The sequence below is a fragment of the Macaca thibetana genome, chromosome 13 (genome assembly GCF_024542745.1).
Source record: "Macaca thibetana thibetana isolate TM-01 chromosome 13, ASM2454274v1, whole genome shotgun sequence".
Lineage (NCBI taxonomy): Eukaryota > Metazoa > Chordata > Mammalia > Primates > Cercopithecidae > Macaca > Macaca thibetana.
This window is the reverse complement of record NC_065590.1, coordinates 18,178,348-18,205,562: the sequence shown is the minus strand read 5'-3', so window position 1 is coordinate 18,205,562 and position 27,215 is coordinate 18,178,348. Positions and strand designations below refer to the sequence as shown.

Genomic DNA, 27,215 nt, shown 5'->3' with positions numbered 1-27,215 from the left:
CGTTAATTCCAGACCTAACATACTACCTGCTTGTCTCTCAGCATCTGTCTCTACTATAAGTGATGTACTACACATATAATTCACCGAGGCTGTATTATTTTGACTTGTCAAGTATAGAACTTTAAGGAAAAGTTTAATTTTTATTTTATTTTAGAGACAAGATCTCCCTCTATTGCTTAAGCTGGAGTGCAGTGGTGCGATCACAGCTCGCTGCAGCCTCAACCTCCTGGGCTAAGGGGATCCTTCCACATCAGTCTCCCAAATAGCTGCGACTACAGGCACGCACCACCACACACGGCTGAAAATCAAACTTTAAAAATTACTGATAAAAAAGTGGTTTTTAGTTTTTAATATAGTGATGCTATATGATCAGCATATGATGAGTTTTGGTAAAATGCTGCTTAGTGTTGATAAGTAAAATTTGCTTAGAAAAAAATTAGAGGCTTTAGGCTGGGCGCTGTGGCTCACGCCCGTAATCCCAGCACTTTGGGAGGCCGAGGCAGATGGATCACGAGATCAGGAGATTGAGACCATCCTGGCTAACATGTGAAACCCCATCTCTACTAAAAATACAAAAAAATTAGCCAGGTGTGCTGGTGGGCGCCTGTAGTCCCAGCTACTTGGGAGGCTGACGCAGGAGAATGGTGTGAACCCAGGAGGCGGAGCTTGCAGTGAGCTGAGATCACGCCATTGCACTCCAGCCTGGCAGATAGCGAGACTCCGTCTCAAAACAAAAAAGAGAAAAAAGAAAAAAGAAAAAAATTAGAGGCTTTATACTCATTTACCATTAAATTTAAATAAAATACAGGTTAAATTTCTGTCATTTATGTAAGTTCATATCAAATATCTGCTTTTGTTTATTGATTTACTGTGTTTCTGAACATCTGCCAAAAAGCCTACATAAAATCTCAGTGGATGAATGTTTTGATCAGGAAGTTTAAATGAGTCACATTAAAGTAAAATGAATAATTATTTCAAATATTTTCCACTAGTACTACTTGGTCAGTTAAATTTCCAAAACAAGTTTAATACTGGAAAAGGTTTGAATTTTTTTTTAATTTATTAACTTAGTTATTTTTGAAACAAGTTCTGGCTCTGTCACCCAAGCTGGAGTGCAGAGGCACGATCTTGGCTCACTGCTGAGATCCTCCACCTCCCAGGCTCAAGCTATCCTCCTGCCTCAGCCTCCTGAGTAGATGGGACCACCAGCACATCCCAGTATGCCTGGCTAAATTTTTTGTAGAGACGAGGACTCACTCTGTTGCCCAGGCTGGTCTCGAACTCCTGAGCTCAAGCAACTTGTCTGCCTCAGCCTCCCAAAGTGCTAGGATTATAGGCATGAGCCACCGTGCCCGGCTGGAAAAGGTTTTTAATAAATTAGCAGGAAAAATAACAATATGACAAGTGTTGGCTGAATCCCTCTAATGGCAAACAGAGCTCTGTGTAGGGCTAAGAAACACTAAATTAGAAAAAAATTAAAAATCTGCCAAGAAGAATTCTGGCCTGCTCTACCGTTGACCACTACTTAGTATGTGTAAACCACTCAGCTAGGCTCTGCAGTCTCAACAATACTAAGATATGGCCCTTGACCTTGTGACTGTGTCTCAAGAGAAACATGAATGCACAACAGGCAACCACAATCTCGTTTCAACGTACAAGGGGGTAAGGAGACTAACCATCTCAACCCACCTTTGACTACATAGTCAATTTGCTTCTATTTCAAAGATACATATATCACACACATACACAAAACCATATATAAATCTACACACCTACTTTCCAAAAGGAAAAATCCCATACAGTAACTTAACTCCTAGCAAAGTCAACCATATACTTTTTAAAAAGTTGTATTATCTATGAGTCCTAGAAAGAAGTGCCAGACGTGAGACAGCTGGAGGAAGGTCAGGTGCTCCACCTTCTTTAAAATCTCAGTTTGTGGGATACAGGCAATGTGAGAGACACACAATTCATCCTGGGGCCCTTGGGAGACATGGCCTTTTCCTATCTGCCAATTACAGATAAACTTATGATGGTTCTTTCACAACAGGCCCCAGATAACAATTTTCCTTACCCTGCTGGGAAACATTTCTGAAAATACCTTACAGCCGCCCCTTAAGCAGAACAATGAGGCTCAGGCAACAGAATCCTAACTTAGCTTTATAATCGCTTCACTGTGTTTTTGTTTTGTTTTGTTTTGTTTTGTTTTTTTGAGATGGAATCTCATTCTTGTTGCCCAGGCTGGAGTGCAATGGCATGATCTCAGCTCACTGCAACCTCTGCCTCCCGGGTTCAAGCTATTTGTCTGCCTCAGCCTCCCAAGTAGAGAAGCTGGGATTACAGGCATGCACTACCACACCCAGCTAATTTTTGTATTTTTACTAGAGACAGGGTTTCTCCATGTTGGTCAGGCTAACCTCGAACTCCTGACCTCAGGTGATCTGCCCACCGCAGCCTCCCAAAGTGCTGTGATTACAGGCGTGAGCCACCGCGCCTGGCCTTATAATCGCTTCCCTTTAACTTCACTTTTCCAAAATGTTTTATTATTATAAAGTTAGTCCAAAACATAGAACCAAAGTTTTTAAACCGCCCCTTGGGATTCTATGAGATGTTTCTTGGCATTCTTTAGGACAATACGAGCAAGAGTGAGAGAGAGAACAAAAAGCAAAAAGTGGCCTAAATAATTATCATCTGGAGGCCGGGAGTGGTGGCTCACTTGAGGTCAGGAGTTCAAGACCAGCCTGGCCAACATGGTGAAACCCCGTCTCTACTAAAAATACAAAAACTAGCCAGGTGTGGCAGTGCATGCCTGTAATCCCAGCTACTGAGGAGGCTGGGTTCAATTAATTTGCTCATTTGCTCCATTTACCAGGAGGCAGGAGAACTGCTTGAACCCGGAAGGCTGAGGTTGCAGTGAGTCAAGATCACACCACTGCACTCCAGCCTGGGCAACACAGAGAGACTTGGTCTCAAAAAAAAATAAAAATTAAAAGAAAAATTATTATTGGGGCCTATTTTATGAGTTTCAGGAGGGTGGGGTATTTGGCTTGAAACAATACTTTGAAAGATTCCACAGACTCATTATTTAAAATCATTTTATAAAATCTTCAGGTTACGGGAAAATTCAAGTTAAAATAAAGTTACAGATTAACAGTGATCCAAAATTTTCCTAAAACAAGCAGTAACATTAAGTTATTCAAGTTAATGCAGACCATACTGCTAGAAGGGGATGCTAATTACAGCCCAGAAAAAAAAAGAACTCAAGTGGAGGCCGGGCGCGGTGGCTCACACCTGTAATCCCAGCACTCTGGGAGGCCAAGACCGGCAGATCACTTGAGGTCAGGAGTTTGAGACCAGCCTGGCCAACGTGGTGAAACCCTCTCTCTACTAAAAATACAAAAATTAGCCAGGCTTGGTGGTGTGTGCCTGTAATCCCAATTACTTGGGAGGCTGAGGCAAGAGAACTGCTTGAACCCAGGAGGCAGAGGTTGCAGTGAGCCGAGATTGCGCCACTGCACTCCAGCCTGGGCAACAGAGCAAGACTCAGTCTCAAAATAAACAAATAAATAAATAAAATAAAAGAACTCAAGTGAAATTACCAAGAGTGAGCAACATAAGATAGCAGCAAGTTGGCCTCCAGTGTGCGTGGCCTGTTTGCATATCCCCGGGAGGGTGTCAGTATAGCAAGGCTTACAGTTGTCCAATCCCATCAAAACAGCACCTCCATTATACCATCAAACTCCAACAAATACATCAAAAGTTAAAGGATAACTGCAAATTCTACTTTTTAATCTCAAAAGATCATCAGGATGGGGAAATTCTTGAAGTAGTTCATATAAAAGTTAAGAGTCTCAAGCTTAACAAAAGCTTGCACTACAACAATAACAGTTGAAAATACAAATGCAATTTTATTTTAAAATTACTCCTCCTAATTAGAAAATTATTATAGAAAAAATATCATTTCTAATTTGTGCTGTTACTAATTAGTAACATTGCAATGAATGTTCCAATTTGTGCTATTTTACTAACACTACAACAAACTTCCTCTCATGGCAGCCAAAGAGGTGTGCCATTCCGATTCCCCCTTCAAGCAATACCTAGTCCTGTGCCTACAAAGATTGCAGCTCGCTGACCGTCTCTACCTGCAGAGCTTTTGGAATCTGCTGCAGTATAGACCCAAGACCACCTTCTCCCTAGGCAGCTGGCAGGTGAAGACTGGGCACAGTAAGGATGTCAGGGCTCCCTGGCCCAGACTTTGTCAGATCCACACTGTTCTGCAGCTCTCACTGCCCAACTGGGCTTCCTCCCTTCTTTCCTTGCATGGCTATCAAGATCTGGATCAGGGTCTGAAGGCTTCCTCCCCAACACCCACATGTCCTGCTTTCTTCCCTCTTCAACTTTCACAGGCAATATTCCCCCTGCCCCTCATCTCCAAGAAATCTCCTACACTGCTAGCTCCTCCTACATGTCTGCTTCCAGAATTCCACCCAACTCACCAGTATAACCATCAATTATTCTGTGCATCTGACAATATCTTCGTGATAAATTCCTAGAATATCATTCCTGTTCCAAGCAAACTGCCAAGCTGCCCCTCAAAAAGACTGGACCTGCTTATATTTCTAATACTAGCAATGAGTTGAAAAAAAAAACACACACAAACTGTTTTTCCTCTACCCTCACACAACACAGGATAATTTTGTGACCAAATGTGGGAAGTTTTTCCCACCCACCAAGCAAGAATCAGTTCTGTAGTGGACACTAGCTGGGTGCCCTCTGATTTAATTCTGACACTGTCCACTTGGCAATAGAGTCAGATCCCACAGACTGAGGGCTAGTCCCCAAGACTCTGCCCCATCCCCACTCGACTTCTGCTCATCACAAGTAACAAATGGTTAGAAATCAGGATTCCCACAACCCCCATCTCAGGTTCAATTAATTTGCTCATTTGCTCCATTTACCAGTTTATTACAAAGAATATTTTAAAGGATACAAATAAACAGCCAGATAAAGAGAAAGAGATACAAAGCTCAAGATCTGGAAGAGTCCCAAGCCCAGGGGCTTCTGTCCCCATGGAGGGGGGTGTGCTACCCTCCCAACACATCGATGTGTGTAAGCCTCCACGTGTTTGGCTATCTGCAAGCTCTCTGAACCCAGTCCTTTGTTCTTAAGGAGCCTCCATTATACAGGCATAGTTGATTAACCACTGGCCACTGGTGATCAATTAACTCTCAGCCTCTCTCCCTTTCCTAGAGCCTGGGGGATGAAGCTGAAAGTCCCAATACTCTAATCTTGCCTTGTTCTTTCTGGTGACCAGCCCCATCCTGAAGCTACCTAGGGACTGCCAGCCACCAGTCATCTCATTAGCATTCAAAAGACATAACTTTGGAAGTTTTAAGGATTTCAGGAGTTGTATGTCAGGGGGTCAAAGACCAAATACATATTTCACAATAATCACAAATGTATAAAAGGGTCCATTTCATTATATATTAATCAGTACAGGGTATTAATTTTTAAATTTTTGTAAATTTGACAGGCAAAACTGACATCTTAATTTGACTTCTGGTATTTTAAACATTTTTTGGCTTACTGGCCATTTCTACTATATTTCCATAAATCACCAATTCATGTTTTCCCACTTGCCTATCAGGGTACTCCTTTGTTTCTCTTACTAGTAAGAGCTACTGAGTAGTGTAACTCTTTGCTTGTCATGTGTATCATAAATATCTTTTCCTGATTTATTACTGATCTTTCCAGTTTTCATAAAGTCTAATCTATAAATCTTTTCTTTATGGCTTCTTCCTTAAATATAAAACTTAAAATATCTTTCTACACCCTGAAGTTAAAAAAAGTAACTAAATTTTATTTTATGATGTCTTACAGATTAAGTTTTATAATACTCTACGAGTTACTTTCTAGTACTGTATGAGTCAAGGAAACATGACTTTTTCCCAATATTGTTAGCCTATTGCAGCATAAGAGGATTAAGGGACAGCAAAGTCTGTCATATGGAAATGAGCTTCCCAAGGGAAAAACCAGGACCCATGAATAGACTAGTGAGGCAGATTTTGACATAAGGAAGGGAAATGACTGAAGGACTCAAGCTGTCTAACAGAAATGAGCTGCCAAGGAAGCACTGAGCTCAGGCCCTGGAAGGGTTCCAACAGCGGCACAGTAACCCCTATCAATACTACAGAGCTGATTTCTGTACTATGCGGGTAACAAAGGTAACAATTTTCTAAGATCCCTTTCAGCTCAGATTTTATAACTATAACTTGGAACAAGCAATGAGAGAAAGTATGTGATGTGAAGAATGAAAATAACTTACTTCTTAAGGAGCTAAGTTCTTAAGAACTTAGCTCCTTCTTAAGGAGAAACTGCATGAACAGAAAGGGAGATTCTGGACAATAAAATTAAGATTAAGACAATAAAATTGCATCTTATTGATGTGAAAAGACCCTGTGGAACTAAATCTCAAGGCTTATTTAAATAAAAAGTAGGCCGGGCACGGTGGCTCACGCCTGTAATACCAGCACTTTGGGAGGCCAAGGCGGGTGGATCACCTAAGGTTAGGAGTTCGAGACCAGCCTGACCAAAATGGTGAAACCCCATCTCTACTAAAAGTACAAAATTAGCCGAGTGTGGTGGTGCATGTCTATAATCCCAGCTACTCAGGAGGCTGAGGCAGGAGAATCGCTTGAACCTGGGAGGCAGAGGTTGCAGTGAGCCGAGATCACACCATTGCACTCCAGTCTGGGCAACAAAAGCGAAACTCCGTCTCAAATTAAAAAAAAAAAAAAAAAAAAAGGATTACTAGATGGCTTGAATTCCTTCAAAAGAGAGCATGTTCCATGTAGGCTAGGTGACAGAAAAGCCAATGAAATTTGAGAAGGCATTAATTTAGCCCAGGAAAAGCAAATGAGAGAGGAGTTGAAGAAAAGGGAAAGGAAGAGAAATAGATACATATTAAAAGGACTTAAAGCCTGAACAACACGGGCAGATCCTGTCTCAAAAAAAAAAATTTAGCCAGGCACAGTGGTGCGTACCTGTAGAAACAGATACTTGGGAGGCTGAGGTAGGAGGATCATCTGAGCCTGGGAGGTCAAGGCTGCAGTAAGCTGTTACTGTGCCACTATACTCTGGCCTGGGCAACAGACCATGGCCCTGTTTCAAAAACAAAAACAAAAAACAAAACAAAAAAGCATTAAAAGCATTAAAAGGAAAAGAACATTTGAGGAAAAAAAGAATACTTAGGAATCAGTGAGAAGTCTATCAATGCTTTTCACTTATTCCACAAATGTATACAATATTATCATTATTATTATTATTATTTTGAGACGGAGTCTTACTCTGTCACCTAGGCTGGAGTACAGTGGTGCAATCTCGGCTCACTGCAAGCCCCACCTCCTGGGTTCACACCATTCTCCAGCCTCAGTCTTCCCAGCAGCTGGGACTACAGGCACACACCGCCACGCCTGGCTAATTTTTTTGTGTGTATTTTTAGTACAGACGGGGTTTCACCGTGTTAGCCCAGATGGTCTCAATCTCCTGACCTCGTGATCCGCCTGCCTCGACCTCTCAAAGTGCTGGGATTACAGGCGTGAGTCACCACGCAGTGCCTCACAATATTATTTCTAAAGCCTTACATTTTAAGGACAGAGTAACAGACCCCAGGCATTGTGGATCAAAGCTGTATTAATCAATATTCTTGCAATTTAAATCTTAGTACAATTGGGAGACATACATACAACTAAAAATATGGAAAAGACACTCAGGGTATAATGAAATCTGCATAGTCAGAGAAGGCACTGGCAAGAAAAGGCTTGAACAGAGACTTGAAGAAACAGGAAATTTCCTAGCAAATAAAGACTGGCTGGGGCACGGTGGGTCCTGAGGTCAGGAGTTCGAGACCAGTCTGGCCAATATGGTGAAACCCCATCTCTGCTAAAATTTTTTTTAAATAGTTAGCCGGGTGTGGTGGCGGGTGCCTGTAATCCCAGCAACTTGGGAGGCTGACACAGAAGAATTGCTTGAACCTAGGAGGCGGAGGTTGCAGTGGTTGAGATTGTGCCACTGCACTCCACCCTGGGTGACAGAGCAGGACTCCATCTAAAAAAAAAAAAAAAAGAAGAAAGAAAGAAAAGAAAGAAACAAAGAGGCTGGGCGCAGTGGCTCATGCCTGTAATCCCAGCACTTTGGGAGGTCGAGGCAGGTGGATCACGAGGTCAAGGAGATCGAGACCATCCTGGCTAACATGGTGAAACCCTGAATCTACTAAAAATATAAAAAATTAGCCAGGCACGGTGGCAGGCACCTGTAGTTCCAACTACTTGAGAGGCTGAGGCAGCAGAATGGCGTGAACCCGGGAGGCGGAGCTTGCAGTGAGCCAAGATTGCGCCTCTCCAAGCTTGGGCAACAGAGCAAGACTCTGTGAAATAAAATAAAAGAGAAGGGGAGGGGTGGGGAGGGGAGGGATGGGAAGGGGTGGGGAAGGGGAGGGGAGGGATGGGAAGGGGTGGGGAAGGGGAGGGGGGGATGGGAAGGGGTGGGGAAGGGGAGGGATGGGAAGGGGTAGGGAAGGGGAGGGAAGGGGAGGGATGGGGAAGGGGAGGGGAGGGGTGGGGAAGGGAGGGAAGGGGAGGAACAAGACAGTAGTGGAATCAGCATATGCCAAAGGTACAAATATAACCAGTATGGTTGGAAAAGCACAGTGAGCTCATCATTGAAATCCAAAGAGGCTTACATGTAAATGCAAGGACAGCAGAAAAGGTGAGGCTGCAAGAGGCCAGGAGTCCCTTATGACTTAGTGACTTCATGATTCTGAGTCCAAGTGACTCAAACTAAGGTCACTGGAGAGACGTCACTGTGAAGCAGGAAAGAGAATAGGAGAGGAATCAGCACAGGTTTGATGCAATTTTGGAACTACTGAGTTTATGGTTCCTATGAGCACCCTGGATCCCTCAAATAACTTTTATGTAATCACCCAAATCTTTAGTCAAGCATATAATTAGGGTAAATTTTACATTATCCAAAACAAATATACGTGGCCCAGTGGTAATTCTCACTTCTCTTGAAGTTTCCACTGATTCCTTGAGACTGGAATTGTTCTATACTGATAACAGCACTAAAGATTCAGCTTAATTCATCAAGCCAGTTAGGCTTAGTTTTTAGGCTGAATATAATTATACCATATTACTAGTATCAGGCAGCAGTTTATAAAATATTATCTCATTTTTATAGTCAGAAAAAAAATCGTCAAAAGGAAGAAAAAAGTTGCATATATTGAAATGGGGGAATTATTACTACAATGGGCAATTACTACTACAAAGATTAGAAGAAATAAAAAAATTGAGAGAAATGGATATGTGACATTAAGCAGTAGAAGAATACAGGTTTGTGCTGTATTAACACCATGGTTAAAAGTAAAAATGATTTCTGCATATGAACAAATATTATGAAGTCTGATTCTTGGAGGGGGAATAAATATTTCCCTTTCTTTTTGATATCTATTAATATTATTACTTAGGTGAATTTAACAAAGACTAATACAGAAAAAAGACTACAGGTCTTCCTCAAATATCTAAAAAAATGCATTTAATCAGCAGCTATGTACTGAGTGCCTACTATGTTACAGAAACTGTCTTAAGTACTGGGGATGCATAAGTTAAAAAACAGAAAAATCTCTGCTCTTACACGGCTCCTATTCCAGTTAGGGAAAGACAGACAAAAATCTAAGTAAAGCATACACTTTGCTAGAGGATGATAAATGAAATAAAGAAAAATAAGGCAGGGAAAGCAGATAGGAAATGTGGAGGTGGCATGAGCAAGGGATGGGCACCTCTACCCTGTGTGTTTACCCGCTTAGGGGGGCACAAGGACAAGGGCAGAAAACTGAAAAGGTGGGGACTGAAAGGATAATCTATGCAGATGCTGAAATCATCCAGAATTCTGACAGGTCTAATGTTAGAGAATTATAGGCAGTCAGTAGCTAAACCATCAGGCACCAGGAGAGGTGGTGTTTCAGATATGAGCGCAACAAAGGCATGTGGTTAGCAGACAGTATGACAGCTGAGTGAGGTCAGAACTGTTAGCCGGGAGAAGGAGGATCTGGAAATTGACGTGAGGAATGTGGTAATCAACTATTCCATCTACAGATTCTAGGGTACAAGGTGAATCCATAAATGACAGAAAGTTCCCAGACATTCCCTCTGGGAAAAAGTTCAGTCAACATAAAATTAGTCAAATATTTCTGTATTCTGACTAAAATCACGAATACATAAAGGAAGGCATGGCCCACCTTAACCAAGAATAGCAGTGGGCAAACCTTCCTAGGAAGCTGTGGAACAAGACACAGGTCATAACGAATTGAAAACTGTCACTGATTATCCCTCTTTCAGCTATGCTGACAAACACATGATTCCTGTTCCTGCTCAGAGGCAATCCTTTTGAACCCAGTCATAGCCTCTGGTTACTCCGGCTGCACCCAGGCCCTGCGGGATCTGGCCCCACCTAGTCTCCAGCTTCATCTTGCTCCTGATGTCCTCCTCTGGCATGTTTCAGACACACCAAAGCTCCACTCATCACCAGCCCTTTGCAATGCCATTCCCTCTACCTGGATGCCCTTCCCATCCTTTGTCCCACACAAAGGTTCTTCCCCTCAAGGGGCTTATATTATAGTGAGGAGACAGAGTTAAACAAGAAAACAAACCGTGTAAGTGCTGTGAAAGAAAGAAGTAATGTGGTAAGAGTGTAACTGAGGTGGTAGTAGGGAGGAGATTTTCACAAAGGCCCAAATGCAACTCAATGGAGAAAGTAGAGTTTAAAAAAAAAAAAAAAACCAAAAACAACAACAACAAAAAATACAGTGCTGGAACAATTGGACGCCCATATGCTAAAATGAGCAAAAAGAACCTCGATTCATATCTGGTACCACATATAAAAATTTATGCAAAATGGAGCGCTGACCTAAAAACTTCTAGAAGAAAAGGTATAAAATCTTTGTGACTTTGGGTTAAGCAAATACTTTTTAGCTACAACACAAGAAGCACAATCTATAAAAGAAAAAATGATGAACTGGACTTAAATTAAAAAATTCTGCTCTTCAAAAGATGTAGTTAAAGAGACTGAGCTGGGCACGGTGGCTCACAACTGTCATCCCAGCACTTTGGGAGGCCCAAACAGGTGGATGGCTTGAGTCCAGGAGTTCAAGACCAGCTGGGCAACATGGTGAAACCCCGTCTCTACAAAAAATTTTAAAAATTACCTAGGTGTGGTGACGCATACCTATAGTCCCAGCTATTCAAAAGACTGAGGCAAGGGGATCAGCCAAGTTGAGACAGTCGAGGCTACAGTGAGCCATGATCATGCCCCCCTGCCCTCACTTCAGCCTGGGAGATAGAGGGAGACCCTGTCTCAAAAGAAAAAAGGGACTGAAAAAACAAGAAAGACAAGATACAGACTGAGATAAAACAGCTGTAACTCATCTGTCTCATAAAGGACTTATACAAGAAATATATATATGTATATATATTTTTAAACTTGTACAACTCAATATTTAGACACTAACCCAATTGAAAATTGGGAAAAGACGGAACACTTGACCAAGGATGTACAGATGGCCAATAAGCACATGACAGTCATTAGGGAAATGCAAACTAAAACCACAGTGAGATATCACTACATACCTATCAGAATGACTGACAAACAAACAAAAAAACCCAAAAAAACTGACAATATAAAGTACTGGCAAGGATGCAGAGCAACACACTCTCATTCATCACTAGTAGGAATACAAAATGGTACAACCAACTTGTAAACAGTATGACAGTTTCTTATTAAGTTAAACTCATACTTACTATACCACTCAGCAATCCTACTCCTAGACACTGACCAAAGTGAAATGAAAATTTACATTCAGCTGGGTGTGGTGGCTCATGCCTATAATCCCAGCACTTTGGGAGGCCAAGGCAGGTGCATCAACTGGAGGTCAGGAGTTCGAGACCAGCCTGGCCAACATGGTGAAACCCTGTCTCTACTAAAAACACATAAATCAGCCGGGCATGGTGGCCCACACCTCTAATCCCAGCTACTCGGGAGGCTGAGGCAGGAGAATCACTTGAACCCAGGAGGCGGAAGTTGCAGTGAGCTGAAATCATGCCACTGCACTCCAGCCTGGGCGACAGAGTGAGACTCCAGCTCAAAAAAACAAAACACACATTCACACAAAAACCTGTAAGTAAAGGTATACAGTATCCTCATTCATAATTGCCAAAAACTGGAAACAGCCCATATGCTCTTTAAATGGAGAAAGGATGAATAGACTAAATTGCGGCACATCAATATAATGGAATATGACTCAGTGATAAACATGCATGAATCTCAAAGGCATGGCATTGAGTGAAAGAAGCCAGTGCAAAGGCTATGAAAATTCCATACAACTGACACTGCGGAAGGCAAAACAATAGAGGCAGAAAACTGGTCAGTGGTTGTCAGAGGAGGGTGGGATAAGAGGTTGACTACCAACAGCACAAGGACATTTTCGGGGGTTATGGAACTAGCTTAAATAGCTGGTGGTTACACAACTGTATGCCTTCACCAAAACTCATTGAACCTTATACTAAAAAGGGTAAATTTACTGTACATAAATTGTACTTGAGGCCGGGCGCAGTGGCTCATGCCTATAATCCCAGCACTTTGGGAGGCCAAGACGGGCGGATCACCTGAGGTCAGGAGTTTGAGACCAGCCTGCCCAACATGGCAAAACTCTCTCTCTACTAAAAATACAAAAATTAGCCGGGCATGGTGGTGGGTGCCTGTAATCCCAGCTACTCAGGAGGCTGAGGCAGGAGAATCGCTTGAACCTGGGAAACGGAGGTTGAAGTGAGCCGAGATCGCACCACGGCACTCTAGTCTGAGCCACAAGAGTGAAACTCCATCTCAAAAAATAATAAATAAATAAATAAATTGTACTTGAATAACAAAGTTAATTCATAAAAGTATAACAATTTTCTGACTAAAAGGTAGGTAAATGGCAAAGTGTAGCTAAAATAATCAGAATATCTGAGGATAAACTAAATAATATCTGTATAATTTCGTAATCAACAAAAAAGAAAATATATAGCAAAATACGAAAATACAAAGCAAAATTAAAATATTTTCTCCAACTGTTCAAATTATAATGCTGGCTTAGGTTCTTTGGTCCTCAGAGTTACATAGAAACTGTAAATTATAATTCTTTTCTATACAACAGAATTTCTGTTACTATATGACAAGCAGCCTATCTTCTACCAAAACAGAGAGCCCCTAGAAATTCTCTCAATGACCCGTGTCACAAAGGAGAAGAGTTAACATGACATCAGTATAAATGTATGTTAAGAAGGCTGTTAGAATTAACTGTTTATAGTAGCAACAAATGCAAAATGCTGCATCATTAAGAACTGCCAAAGCCTGGAATGAGGTCTGGGGCAAGGAGGTACAAAGACAACATGGAGGAAACAAGAGACATTTTGTGCAAGGATGTGTGAAAGTTGCATCTCATCCAAAAAACTGGAGATAACAGTACTCAGCTCATGGGCTGGGAGAATAAAATGTGATAACACAGGATGGGCGCGCTGTCTCACGCCTGCAATCCCAGCACTTTAGGAGACCAAACAGGGTGGATTACAAAGTCAAGAGATTAAGACTATCCTGGCCAACATGGTGAAACCCCGTCTCTACTAAAACTACAAAAATTAGCTGGGTGTGGTGGCACATGCCTGTAATCCCAGCTACTCAGGAGGCTGAGGCAGGAGAATCGTTTGAACCCAGGAGGCAGAGGTTGCAGTAAGCCGACGTTGCACCACCGCACTCCAGTCTGGCGACAAAGTGAGACTCTGTCTCAAAAAACAAAAAATAAAAAATAAAATGTGATAACACAAGGGAAGTACTTGCCATGGTGAATGCACTTCAGCATCTGGTAGCATTCAATTACCATAATGGACATAGTTATAGCCACAAAGAACAAGTCCACAGAAAAATATATCTTAACTACTTTATTACCTGCAAAGATCTTCAGAGCTTACTGGGCCACTAAAAGTTGAAAATAGCTAAAAAGTTCCCTTCTATTAAAAAAAAAAAAAAAAAATTGCACTAAAAATTTTAAAGCTATTTCTTTTTTTTTTTTTTTTTTTTTTTTGAGATGGAGTCTCACTCTGTCACCCAAGCTGGAGTGCAGTGGCACGATGTCAGCTCACTGCAACCTCTGTCTCACAGGTTCAAGCAATTCTCCTGCCTCAGCCTCCCGAGTAGCTGGGACAACAGGCACGCACCACCACAACAGGCTAATTTTTGCATTTTTAGTAGAGAAAGGGTTTCACCATGTTGGCCAGGCTGGTCTCGAACTCCTGACCCAAGGTGATCCACCCACCTCAGCCTCCCAAAGTGCTGGGATTACAGGCATGAGCCACTGCGCCCAGCAAAGCTACTTCTTTCAGGAATAGTAAAGAATTGAAAGGCTTCTCATGTTATTTTAAGGCTGAGCATATAAACAGTGTCAGACAGTGAATATTCTTCCTGTCTAAAATGTCTAGCCTGATTTTCTCCACTAACGTGCCCATCCCTTCTTTTACTATTTAGCTCAATATTGAGCTTTTGTAAAAAGCTTTACTTAAAGGTAGTATAAATCATAATCACACAAATAATTTGTATTTTCCAAAAATTCATATTAGTAAGCTGCTTGGAGTAAGAATACATCTCCATAGAACAATATTACAAACAGCTAAGGTCCTGAGTAGGTTCTCGAATGCCTCATTTAACTTATAATGTACAGAGTATTTAGTCTTAGACTGTTTTCAAATCTAGTAGCAGACTAAGAAGAAAAAACATATGTTGCCCTATTGCTAGGATGGCTAACTATAGATCATGCATTCTCAATGCGGGCAGTACCTGTATTATCTCTCCCCCTAAAGAGAGGAGAAATTGGTTCTTGGGAGGACAAAAATAAATAAATAAATAAATGGTCTGTGGCCTTCAGCAAAGCTCAACCTTATCTGAAAAATGTATATTCTTTAGTACTGGATTCCTCCCATTAGGGAGAACTTAATTACTTGAATTAATTTAACAAAAATCAAATGTTATTAATTACATTTTATTTAAATTTAATTTTTCTCCTGAGGGGACAATAATGAAAAAAATGTTGAGAAACACTGTTCTAGACAAACCTTGAAAAAGGCAAAGTTTAGATTTAGTCTTTTCCCACCTTCCTTTTTGCAGCCCTCCCCTCCCCTGACTCCTCACCCAACTTGCCCTAAATCAAAACTACCTACCTGTGTTCACCCCTAGGGAAACTCTGACTTCCTTGATTCCCAGGATCTCCCTAGGCATTAGGAAAGTCACCCACTGACTGACCTGCCTGGAGGTATCTATACTTTTATAAGACGACAAAAGGACTTTCTATAAAGTAGATTTCATGCAGGGCAAATGGGAAAAAAAACTGAAGATTATGCTGGAGATGGGGAAAAGTTCAATGTCTGTTTCTGAAGCCGTGACTCATTCAGAGTGAGCAGAACTAGCTACTAATTTGTCAACGAGAACATTTCTCATCTATTCACATAGAATTACCTTAGTCAACTATTCCTCTTAAAGGTCCTTTATAACAAAAGCAGTTTTTCATTTTAATTTTCAAAAATCATTTGAGTTAGTTCTGGCCTAACTTAGAGCTCAAGGTAATGTTCCTGCCAAATAGTATATATGCAGCTAAGGGAAAATGTCACCATGCACAGCTTCTATTTGTCTATGAGAAAACTGGGATAGTTTTCTCATGGACACTCACTAAACATTAAAGGTATCCATCAATATACTCCCTACCTAATATTTCACAATTTGTGAACTCTTTCTATGCAACAGACACTCTAAGACAATAGGACTTTCTTGCTATCCCCATAAATACAGACCACACAGAGGGCAGGATAAACTTGACCTGATTCTTAAGGGAGGAACGTAAAGGAAATCAGAGAATAGCCACATTTCCACCTTATCTTTGATAAGCTCCTTGGTTATGTGAAGTTAGGCTGAAACTAGTGTGAAGGAGCTGGGAACCCCATCCTACCTGGCACAGACCAGGCAGCCTATTTACTAAAAATAATACCAACAAAGTATAAGTGCTATATCCCAAGCTATTAAATCTTATTTGTTTTACGGTGTTTAACATTAGAATTTAACAGTTTACTTTTGTCATTATGACTATGAGATACGTGATTCCTCCTCCATAATCCTTAAATCAGTAGTAGATACAAATCCTGAAAAATATTAAATTTTCTAAATAAAGCATTATCTAAATCAACCTTCCAGATGTAATCAGAAGAAAGTGTAAGAATTAAAGTTCTCATTACAAAAGCTTTGCGCATCAGGCATTTTATACTAGGAACGCCCAAAATCTAAAGCAGAGACAAATTACATTAATATGGTTGAAAACAAGGGTCCTGTACATATTCTTGAAGAGAGGGAATCTATCCTGCAGTAGATTATAAAAATTTAAGAGCATCCTTCTCCTTCTTTCCCACACACCAAAATATAATCAATCAATCAATCAATCAATTAATCCAAACAGAGTCTGGGACGTTATAATGAAAATCAGTCTGGGAATATCTGAAAAGTATGAGACTATCAGTGTTACAGCCTAGGGAAGGTGGGGCTTCATTAGAACATACATGTAGATGAACAAACAGCTCCTGGCTGCCTGCAAGCATTTATAATTTATTCATTTAACATTCAGCAAGAGTAAAATTGTCCAAGATAACACACTTTCCATATAAAAAAAATCAACACCTGTCCTCAAAGATATATGAGTATGGCTATGGAGGATACAAAGAATAACACAGGTTGCTCTTCCTGAAGGCAGATCATTTAATTAAGGACGAAAAAATGCAGAGCTTACTTGATGCAAAAGGTTAACAACACAAAAACATAAATTAGGAGGTACTGCAAGGTAGCATATGACCAAATGCCAAATGAGAAGTAGTCTGGCTGCCAGTGGCTGGGGTTCTCTGGGAAAGCTTCAGAGGAAGTAGCATGGGAACTGAGTCTTTCATTATACTACAATGATTATAGGATCTCCAGATGAAGAGATGGGAATATCCGAAGGCGCGGAGATGGTAATTAACAAGACATGAAAGGAAAGAATTAAGAATCACAACTTCAAGACAGAAAGTAAAACAAATGAGAGAAGCCTCTTAGATACAAAAATTATCCTCACTGAAGAATAACTGAGAAGGAATGAGAAAAAAAGTTCAGAAGCATTGTAGCTAAAACAGAAAATGACAAATGTGGACAGGAATTGCAAAGATTTAGACACCACTTAAAAGGTAAGGATAACTGAAGAAGTGGAAAATTACAGCTGTTTCTCAAGAGAGGAAAAGGCAGCCAGTGGACTGTACTCAACACTGTTTCAAGATCCACTATCTCAGTCAGCAATAACTAATTATACAGTCAGGATCTCCTGAATCATAAAATGATGCAATTCCCTAATAAGGGGCATGGTGGAGATAATGGCAGGGACAATATGACACAGAGCAATCTCACAATCACTAGCTGTGGTTCCTTGAGCGAGACACTAAACTTACCTGAAGTGGTTTTTTGTTTTTTTTTTGTTTTTTTGTTTTTTTGTTTTTTTTTTTTAAGAAAGAGTCTCGCTCTGTCGCCACACTGCAGTGCAGTAGTACGATCTCGGCTTACCACAACCTCCACCTCCCAGGTTCAAGCGATCCTCCTGCCTCAGCCTCCTGAGTAGCTGGGACTACAGGTGCACGCAACCATGCCCAGCTAATTGCTGTATTTTTAGTAGAGACGGGGTTTCACCATGAGGTCACGAGGTCTTGATCTCTTGACCTCATGATCCGTCTGTTTGGGTCTCCCAAAGTGCTGGGATTACAGGTGTGAGCGACTGTGCCCAGCTACTTCCCTGAGTTGTAATATCCTCTTCTACTAATAAAAGGTCTGGGCTGGGCACGGTGGCTCATGCCTGTAACCCCAACACTTTGGGAGATTGAGACAGGTGGATCACCTGAGGTTGGGAGTTCAAGACCAGCTTGATCAACATGGAGAAACCCCGTGTCTACTAAAATTACAAAAAATTAGCCAGGTGTGGTGGCGCATGCCTGTAATCCCAGCTACTCGGGAGGCTGGGGTATGAGAATCGTTTGAACCAGGAGGTGGAGGTTGCAGTAAGCTGAGATCACGCTATTGAACTCCAGCCTGGGTGACAGAGCAACACTCCATCTCCAAAAAAACGAGAGCGAGAAATGAAGAGAAATACTGTGTACATGATTTAGAAAATTCAACACAGTAAAGCTATCAATTCTCCCTAAACTGATATAAACATTTAATGTAATTCCTCTCAAAATCCCAGCAAAATTATTTGTAAATATAGATAAGATGATTCTAAAACTTACACAAAAAGGCACAGAACTAGAGTACCTAAAAATCTGGGGGAGAGGGGAATCAAGTGGGAGAAATCAGTCTACCTTATTTCAGATGTACACAGCTACAGGAATCAAGACTGTGTGCTAATGGAGAACCCAGAAACAGACTGAAATAGACCCACACAAATATGCTCAACTCACTTTTGACAAAAGTGCATCAACAATTCAGTAATTGAAAGCGAGTCTATTCAACAAACGGTGCTGGAGCAACTGGACATCCATAGGCCAAAAAATGGCCCTCAACTTAAGTCTGACACCTAAAAGAAAAATTAACTCAAAATGGATCATAACATAAATATGAAATATAAACTATAAAACTTTTAGGAAAAAAATACGAGAAAATCTTTGGGATCTAAGGTTAGGCAAAGAGTTCTTAAACTTGACACCAAAAGCACAGTCCATAAAAGGAAAAAATGACAAATTTCAACAACATTTAAAAATTTTGCTTTGCAAAATACCCTATTAGAAGATGAAAAGATAAACTACAGACTGAGAGAAAACATTTGCAGATGACATATCTGAGAAAGGACTGGAATTTAGTATGCCTGAAAAACTTTAAACCCAACAGAAAAAAAAAAATCTAACTAGAAAATAGGCAACATGTAGGGAGGCTGAGATGGGACGATCACTTGAGCCCAGGAGTTTGAGACCAGCCAGGGCAACATGGTCACACCCCTGTCTCTACAAAAAATACAAAAATTAGCCGGGTGTGGTGGTGCACACCTATAGTCCTAGCTACTTGGGGTGGCTGAGGCAGGAGGATCGCTTGAGCCCAGGAGGTCGAGGCTGAGGTTGAAGTGAGCCATGTTGGCACCACAGCACTCTAGCCTGGGTGACAATGTGAGAAATGCAAGTTAAAATCACCATGAGGTGTCACCATACACCTATAAGAATGGCTAAATTAAAAATAGGGACAACACCAAATGCTGGTGAGGATGTGCAGAAACTGGACCTCTCCTACTCTTCTGGTGGGGATGGAAAATAATACAGCCATTCTGAGAAAGTTTGGCAGTTTCTTATAAAACTAAGCATGCAATTACCATATGACCCAACAATTGTATTCCTGGGCATCTATCCCAGAGAACTGAAGACTTATGCTTACATTATGAGTTACTGTACATGAATGTTTATAGCAGCTTTATTCCCAAGAGCCAAAAACTGAAAACAACCTAGATGTCCTTCAAACTGTGGCACAATCATACCATGGAATACGACGTCAGCAAACTACAGACACATGCAACAACCTGGATGAATCTCCAGAACTTTGCTGAGTAAAAAAAAATCCAACCTCAAAAGGTTACTAACTGGGTGATTCCATTATATAAGTCTTGGAATGACATAACTATAGGAATAAAAACGAATCACTGATTGTCTGGGGTTAAGGAGGAGGCAGGGCAGGAAAGAAGTGAGTGTGGTTATAAAAGGCACTATGGGATCCTCCTGGTCCTGGGAACATCCTTTATCTTCACCGTAGCAATCAATGACAATATCTTGGTTGTGATATCATACTATGGGTTTGCCAGATATTACTGTGGAAAGCTGGGTAAAGGGTTCTCTCTATACTGCATTATTTCTTACAACTGCATACGAATCTACAATTAATGCAAAATAAAGTTTAATTCGAAAATAAGTTAGTCTCAAAGCAAATTAAGTACAATTAAAAAGAAACCTAACATCAGCTAAATGAAGTGCTCTCTTCTGCTCAAGCGTGTCTGGATACGTACTCTACGAATCAAAGAGTTTATAAAACACATTTTCCTCACCAGGACCCCTCAATTCTCCCTCACTCACACATGCACACAAACACAGCAACTGAGACAAGGGGGGTCCAAACAGAAAATTTGAGATTTTTTAAAATACGCGATAGAATGAAAAGAGACCTGGGCTGAATCGGGGAGAAAAATCTTTGTCCAGGTTCTATAAAACAAACCAACGGTGTCACTTTGGACGGATCCTCTAATCTCTCAGCCTACAATCCGAACTCTTTCTACAATTTAAACTTCTCATGTAGGAGGCTGCTTAGGAGAGTAGTTCTCAAACTTTTTGGTCTCCAGCCTCCAAAGAGCTTTTGTTTACATAGATTAAAACCACTAATGTTTACTATCAGAAATTAAAAGGGAGAATTTGTTTTTAAGAATACACAGACCGGAGCTTGCAGTGAGCTGAGATCCAGCCACTGCACTCCAGCCTGGGCGACAGAGCGAGACTCCGTCTCAAAAAAAAAAAAAAAAAAAAAAAAAAAAAAAAGAATACACAGACATCGGCCCTCCAAACGGTGGTATCATTCCATATCATGTAGCCTTTGGAAAACTCGATGTACAGGTCCTTGGTACTATTATGAAAATAGTTGTAACGACACTTTGAAAACCGCTGGCTTACTAGCAAGCGAAATAAATATACAAAAGTAACTAGAAAGGTTCAAAACAATGAACAAACGCGTTCTTTTAGAGTACAAAAGAGTCAAGGCGGGAAAAAAAACGGTTCGGAGGAAAACTTGGACGACCACACCATTGGGTAAAACGCGAAAGCTTTTGAAAAGCCAGGGAAGCCGGGCTTTCTCCCGGGGGCAGGGAGGCTGGGAAGTGCTCACGGCTGTAAAAGATGACCGCTATTCAACCAGTCCGCACAGCGCCCTCAACACCGTTACAGCCATGAGAGACCCACAATCACCGCTGTGGGTTTAACTTTTGGCAAAGACCGGGAAGTCGTTCAAGAAGAACTCCCCCACCGTCCCGACGCTGGCACCGCGCCCCGTGCCCCGCGAGCCGGGGTCCGGCCGCGCCCAAGCTCCGCAGAGGCTCCTGTCCCGCCCCAGGCGCCCGGCCGCCGCGGAAGCCGGGAAGGACTGGGCGGGCGGGGCCCGAGGGGGCGCGGGTCACAATCCCGGGCCGGACCAGGGGGCCGGCGGGCCGGGGTCGCGGTCCGGGAAGTCCCGCGGGGGCCGAGGAGCTCGGGGCTGGGGCCCCGGCGTCGGCGGGACTCACCAGGTGCCGCGCCACCTCGGAGGAGGCCATGGTCGCGGGGAGGGGCGCGGTGAAGCGGCTGTATCAGCCCGGCCCCGAGCGGCTGGTCCGGACAACGGCGGCGGGAAGGCGGGAGCGCTGCAGTAACGGGCGGGGCGCGAGGCGAAGCGGCTCCGCCACAGGGAAGGGACAGGGGCGGGGCCGAGCTGGAGGCCTCCGGGGACAGTGGACGGGGGGCGGGGTCGGGGCGGACGCCCTGTGGTGCGCGCTGAGCGTTTTGAGTTCGCCAAACGAGCCCCTCGCGGGACCCGCCCTCGACGACTGAGGACTGAGTGTCCGTGTTGGGGCGGGCTGAAGGAGAGCCGGGACTCCAGGAAGAGGGCGCGAAGAATGCAGGCGGGAACTGCGAAACAGTGATTGCGGCCCACGCGAGGCCGGAAGTGGGCGGGCCCTGAGGCAAGGCCGCCCTAGGTGGGTGTGGCTGATACAGCGGGGAGCGGAAGTGGGCGTGGCCTGTTGTCGTGGGCGCGGGGCGGGGATGCGGGGGGCGTGTCCCCCCGGGCGCGGCCCAGTGAGGCGGTGGCCGAGTTCTCCGGCCTGTGACGCCTAGGCTGGCAGCACGCTGAGCCCGCCAGACTCCGCCGTCGTCGGGAGACGGCCGCTGGGAGCCCGCCGCGATGGGACCGCGCTGAGCCGCCCGCTGGCGGGGGAGCAGCGCGGTCTAGGATGGAGGGGTCGGCAGAGTGGGGCCCCGAGGCAGTGCTGGGCCCCGAGGCGGTGCTGCGCTTCCTGGCGGAGCGCGGGGGCCGGGCCCTGCATGCCGAGCTGGTGCAGCACTTCAGGGGCGCACTGGGCGGCGAACCCGAGCAGCGCGCCCGCGCCCGCGCGCACTTCAAGGAGCTGGTGAACGCCGTGGCCACGGTGCGCGTCGATCCCGCCGACGGCGCCAAGTACGTGCACCTCAAGAAGAGGTTCTGTGAGGGGCCGTCCGAGCCCTCCGGGGACCCGCCGCGAATCCAGGTGACCGCCGAGCCCGAGGCCCCCGACTGCCCGGCCGGGCCCGAGGTGCGCGATCGGCTCCCCGACACAGCGGCCCCGGAGGCGCTCCCTGGACAGGGCCGCGAGCTGGGCGAGGGAGAGCCCCACGCCGCCGCTCACGGGCCGCCCCTGAGCGCCGGGGCTCGCAGGAAGAACTCGCGGCGCGAAGTGCAGCCCCTGCCCCGGACTCCGGCCCCGGGACCCAGTGAGGACCTGGAATCCCCGCCCCATGGCTGCGAGGAGGCGGACAGGAGCAGCTCCCTTGGGGGGGCCACCGCACAGAGGCCGGCCCGCCAGAACTTCCGCGACCTGGTGATGGGCAGTTCCCCGCAGCTGAAGAGGAGCGTGTGTCCCGGGGGCAGCAGCCCGGGCAGCTCCTCCGGGGGAGGACGCGGCAGAGGCGGTGGCGACTCAGACAGCGCATCGGTGGCCTCGTCGTCCGCGGAGGAGGAGAGCAGCGGCGGAGGCTCCGTGACGCTAGACCCCCTGGAGCACGCCTGGATGCTCTCTGCCTCCGATGGCAAGTGGGACAGCCTGGAGGGCTTGCTCACCTGCGAGCCCGGCCTGCTGGTCAAGCGGGACTTCATTACCGGCTTCACTTGCCTGCATTGGGCCGCCAAGCACGGAAGGCAGGAGCTTCTGGCCATGCTAGTCAACTTCGCCAACAAACACCAGCTGCCGGTGAACATCAACGCCAGGACGAGCGGGGGTTACACCGCCCTGCACTTGGCAGCCATGCACGGGCACGTGGAGGTCGTGAAGCTGCTGGTAGGGGCCTACGACGCCGATGTGGACATCAGGGACTACAGTGGGAAAAAGGCCTCCCAGTACCTGAGTCAGAGCATCGCTGAGGAGATCAAGAACCTGGTGGGAGCCCTGGACGAGGGTGACGGGGAAAGCGCCGCGGGTAGCAGCGGTGGGCGCTGGAGGCTTTCAAAGGTGCTTCCCTCGCATCTCATCACCTACAAACTCTCACACGTCCTAGATGATGGAGGAGACCATCACTACCATCACCATCACCAACATCACCACTTGGCTGAGGGGTGGGTCGGAGGCAAAGCCAAGGATCCAGGGCGCAAAGCCTCAGGCAGCTCTAGTGGACGTATAAAACCCAGACTCAACAAAATCCGCTTCAGAACCCAGATTGTCCACACCACACCCTCTTTCAGGGACCCAGAACAGCCACTGGAGGGTGGCGGGGAGGAAGTGGAGGAGGAACGGTCTGTTAAAGGCCACTCGTCCTCCTTCAAATTGAGACCAAAGTCCAATGTATTTGGGTAAAAATTATTTCTTTTAGAAAATGCTAAGGGTTATTTGTCTTAGGAAATTGAATACTAGGTGTTGTAAGGAAATGAGACCAGAAGGACAAGCTAAATTATGCATTCTTACTTGAGGGACTGGAATGGATGGGGCGGAGTTCCCTTCAGGTTAGCCTTCTGGGGAAAGTGGATTTCTTTTTAAGAGATTCATCATACCTTGACCTGTGCCTCTTTTCTGCCCTCCACTTCCCTGCCCTGGAGCCCATTTCTGGAGACTAGAAATGTATCTAAATTGGGGGAACAGAATGAATGAATGAGAGTTCCTTTGCTTTAACCATTCCTGGATGTCTGCAAAGTAAGGAATAGTGCACTTTTTATGTATCTGATTTTATAAGAGGTTACTCTTTCAAGAGCAACAAAAAAATGCAAATTGTAATGAAACTGGTAGTATTTCTGAGTGTGAAAACGACAGGCTGCCCCATTTTTTACTAATTGCATTTGCATTTTAAGGTACTACTGAAGGTCAGATCAAAGTTGAAATGCAAAAATACTAATTAGGTAATAATGTGAATAAATGGGAATCCTCTTGGTATTTTATGTGTATTGTAAGTAGCAGTTAAATTATTTTTGTAAAAGCAATTTCAGTTTTAATCACTGAACAAAAGAAACAGGCAACATTCACTTCTGTAGTATGGTTTCCAGCTATCTCTAACACCACTATTAAGGTACACCAGTGTTAAGGTACATTAATAACTACACAAAATTTTATTTAAAGAGGGCACTTAGCAGCCTATGATAGTTTTAAATAAAATGTTGCCTCTCCTTCGGATTCTCACTAACTTGTGTTACTATTCTAAAAGTTTGCATTTGCTGGGGTGTTTATTCTGAGGATCATATAACCATTGTTCTACTTGGCATAACCCTGTTTAATGGTGCTTAGAGCTGAATTACCTACAGAAACTGTTTCTGGTTTAAATAATTAGCACAAATTGGCTCATGAGCCTATGTTTCTGTGAAGTAATTATTAAACCAACGTAATGATCCTCACGTAAGGTACACTTTTTATTTTACTACATTGGTAGTCTCTATGACTTGTAGCAATGTTTTATAAATGTTTAAAATGCTAAACTTAATTTTCCAACCTTTTCTTGACAATTAGATACCTATCCTGTAGTTACTGAAAATCTGGGTAGTAAATCTACCCAGTTAAAATGGCACTTTATAAAAGGGAATAGAGAAGAGATGGGACTATTTCTATATTTAAATGCTGCTGGCTATTAAATTCCTTTGTATATAAATGAAAAATACCATTCATTAAAATTAAGGACTTAAGTGTGGTTCTTAATTACATTTCATTCGTTTATGTTAGAGTAAATGGCTTCATAATTACTTTAAAATTTAACCCACAAGCATATGAAATCTGTTTGTCATAAAATTGGAAACAATTTTTGAGAGGGACTAATTTAAACAAGTCCTTCTCCTTTAGTCTTTTGGGTCACGTAATTGCTGAAACCTAAGTACCTGCAGACTACAGGATAAGGAAGTTCACAGCCTGCAGGGTGAATGAACCCATGTGTGAACTGCACAAAGCAATTCATAGAAAATGCACAGAAATTTGTAACACTTTTGTCACGTCTGTCTCTAGATGCTCATTGAATTTGTTTAAAGATGGATGAAAGGCCGGGCATAGTGGCTCACGCCTGTGATCCCAGCATTTTGGAAGGCCGAGGTAGGTGGATCACTTGAGGCCAGGAGTTTGAAACCAGCCTGGCCAACATGGTAAAAACGTGTCTCTTCTAAAAATACAAAAATTAGCTGGGTGTGGTGGTGCGTTCCTATAGTCCTAGCTACTTAGGAGGCTGAGGCATGAGAATCACTTAAACCTGAGAGGCGAAGGTTGCAGTGAGCCAAGATCATGCCACTGCACTCCAGCCTGGGCAGCGGAGACTCTGTCTCAAAAAAAAAAAAAAAAAAAAAAAAAGATGAATGAAAATATGAAATATCTAAACTATTATCCATTCGTTTGCCTTTTGTTGTGGGATTTTAGATATGAACTGTGTAAATTTGAGAAGCACTTATGCATACACGTGGGTGAAAAACCAATCTAATTTTGTATAAATAAAAATAGGCTCCTGGAAGGTGAGAAGTAGTCAGTTGTGCTAAATCTATACATATTGCCTGTATCTAGTGCGGAATAAGCTATGACGTCCCATTGAGGAATCTTAAATTTCATAGACATGTAAAGCTGAAATAACTCTAAAGAGTAGATGTTTCAGAACCATCAGAAGGTTCTGGTGAACAGTCAGTATTATCTCTTAAATGTATATGTTGGTCACTAATTGCACAAAATCTATAATTTGCTAGGGCTTTAGAGATTGACTCAATATGTCATTTACTGTGGTTTTCCCCCAAAGGCTTTAACTTTTCTGATAAAATAATATTTTAAATTTTCAAAAACCCATTCCTGAGGGGAACTACTAGCATTCCTTTTCATGATGTGCTTGTTTGTGCAGTAAGTAGCATTTTTGGCTACTTAACTCTACATTCCTCTTATTTTTCAGTTTCCAGTCAAGATTATAAAAAGCAAGATTATAATTTGATATTCATAGAGTTGTGCCTACCTTTAATGGAAAAATGTATGTCAGATACTTAGATGTTTATTGATATGAGACCATGTGGTTAAAAAACCCAAGTATGTCCATGTGTTTCTTATAAGGTACACTTGAAACTAGGGAGTATTTGTCACATTTCACTTTCATGGTATGTAAAATGCAGTTCGCATATATAACTTGAATATCTGGTACTAGTTTTTTCATGCCTGAAATCTTGGAGTCTAGGTTGCCTTGTCTCTCCTTTTTTTAAATAAGTGAAATTTGGGAGATTGTAAAATCTGTAAAGTTTGTTTTGTCAAAATAAAATGTTCACAGTAGAATTTTTCTCTGAATTGTTTAAGTTTCTGTCGTCCTTTAGACTTTTTACATATACTGTGTTTTACAGTTCACAAAAAGCTTTTTGAAGTTTCAATTTATTTGACCCTTTTCCTATCCCTTAAGATTATGGGCCATATGTTCTTGACTTACAGATAAGAAAATAAAGGTTAATGGTTGTTCAGGGTCACACAGTAAAAAGCTGTTAGTAAGATCTTAAGAGTCAGTGCTTTCCCACAACGTTACCTTTTCTGCACGTTGAATTGCCACATTTTTAGCAAAACAGCTGTAGTTTGGCACCAGTGATGGAGGAATCAACTAGGAGAGAAGGTAATACCTCCACCACTACCTAAAAAAAAGCTGTATAGGTTTTGCACACACCATCCGCCATAAACCCTCCCTACCCAGGGCTGACTTCAAGACAGGTGTAGGAATACTGTTTTTCATTTTTCAACCTCTGTCAAGCATTGAGAGTTAATTTCCTCATCAAGGCTGCCTGTGATCTGTATTTTTAGCAAAATTCAACTCTGTTGAATGGCAAAGGGATGTGGTACTCCTTGGTGTAATCGCCCACTATTG

At 43.2% G+C, this 27,215-nt stretch overlaps 2 protein-coding genes across 9 annotated transcripts in view; one reads left to right on the top strand and one right to left on the bottom strand.

Moving 5' to 3' along the window:
* The window catches only part of SEPTIN10 (septin 10), a 70,454-nt gene extending 48,553 nt beyond the window's left edge, over positions 1-21,901 (bottom strand). For 3 of the 8 annotated variants that reach the window (XM_050753047.1, XM_050753054.1, XM_050753053.1), the window contains exons 1-3: positions 21,434-21,895; positions 8,738-8,857; positions 7,041-7,158 (exon numbers count right to left, since the gene is read on the bottom strand). In XM_050753047.1, coding sequence (XP_050609004.1) covers positions 7,041-7,082 — 42 coding nt within the window. In that variant the 5' untranslated portion in view covers positions 7,083-7,158; positions 8,738-8,857; positions 21,434-21,895. Of the gene's footprint in view, positions 1-7,040; positions 7,159-8,737; positions 8,858-21,039; positions 21,158-21,433 lie in introns of those variants that run through there. The other 5 variants (XM_050753049.1, XM_050753055.1, XM_050753048.1 and 2 more) reach the window with 4 other exon arrangements.
* A 64-nt stretch (positions 21,902-21,965) lies between these two features.
* Positions 21,966-26,638, top strand: SOWAHC (sosondowah ankyrin repeat domain family member C). The gene has a single exon (XM_050753056.1). The coding sequence runs from the start codon at positions 22,139-22,141 to the stop codon at positions 23,729-23,731; it is 1,593 nt and encodes a 530-aa protein (XP_050609013.1). The 5' UTR covers positions 21,966-22,138; the 3' UTR covers positions 23,732-26,638.
* The last annotated feature ends 577 nt before the right edge of the window (positions 26,639-27,215 follow it).

Excerpts from the sequence above, each read along its gene's own strand:
- SOWAHC (XM_050753056.1), top strand. The coding sequence starts at position 22,139 with ATGGAGGGGTCGGCAGAGTGGGGCCCCGAGGCAGTGCTGGGCCCCGAG.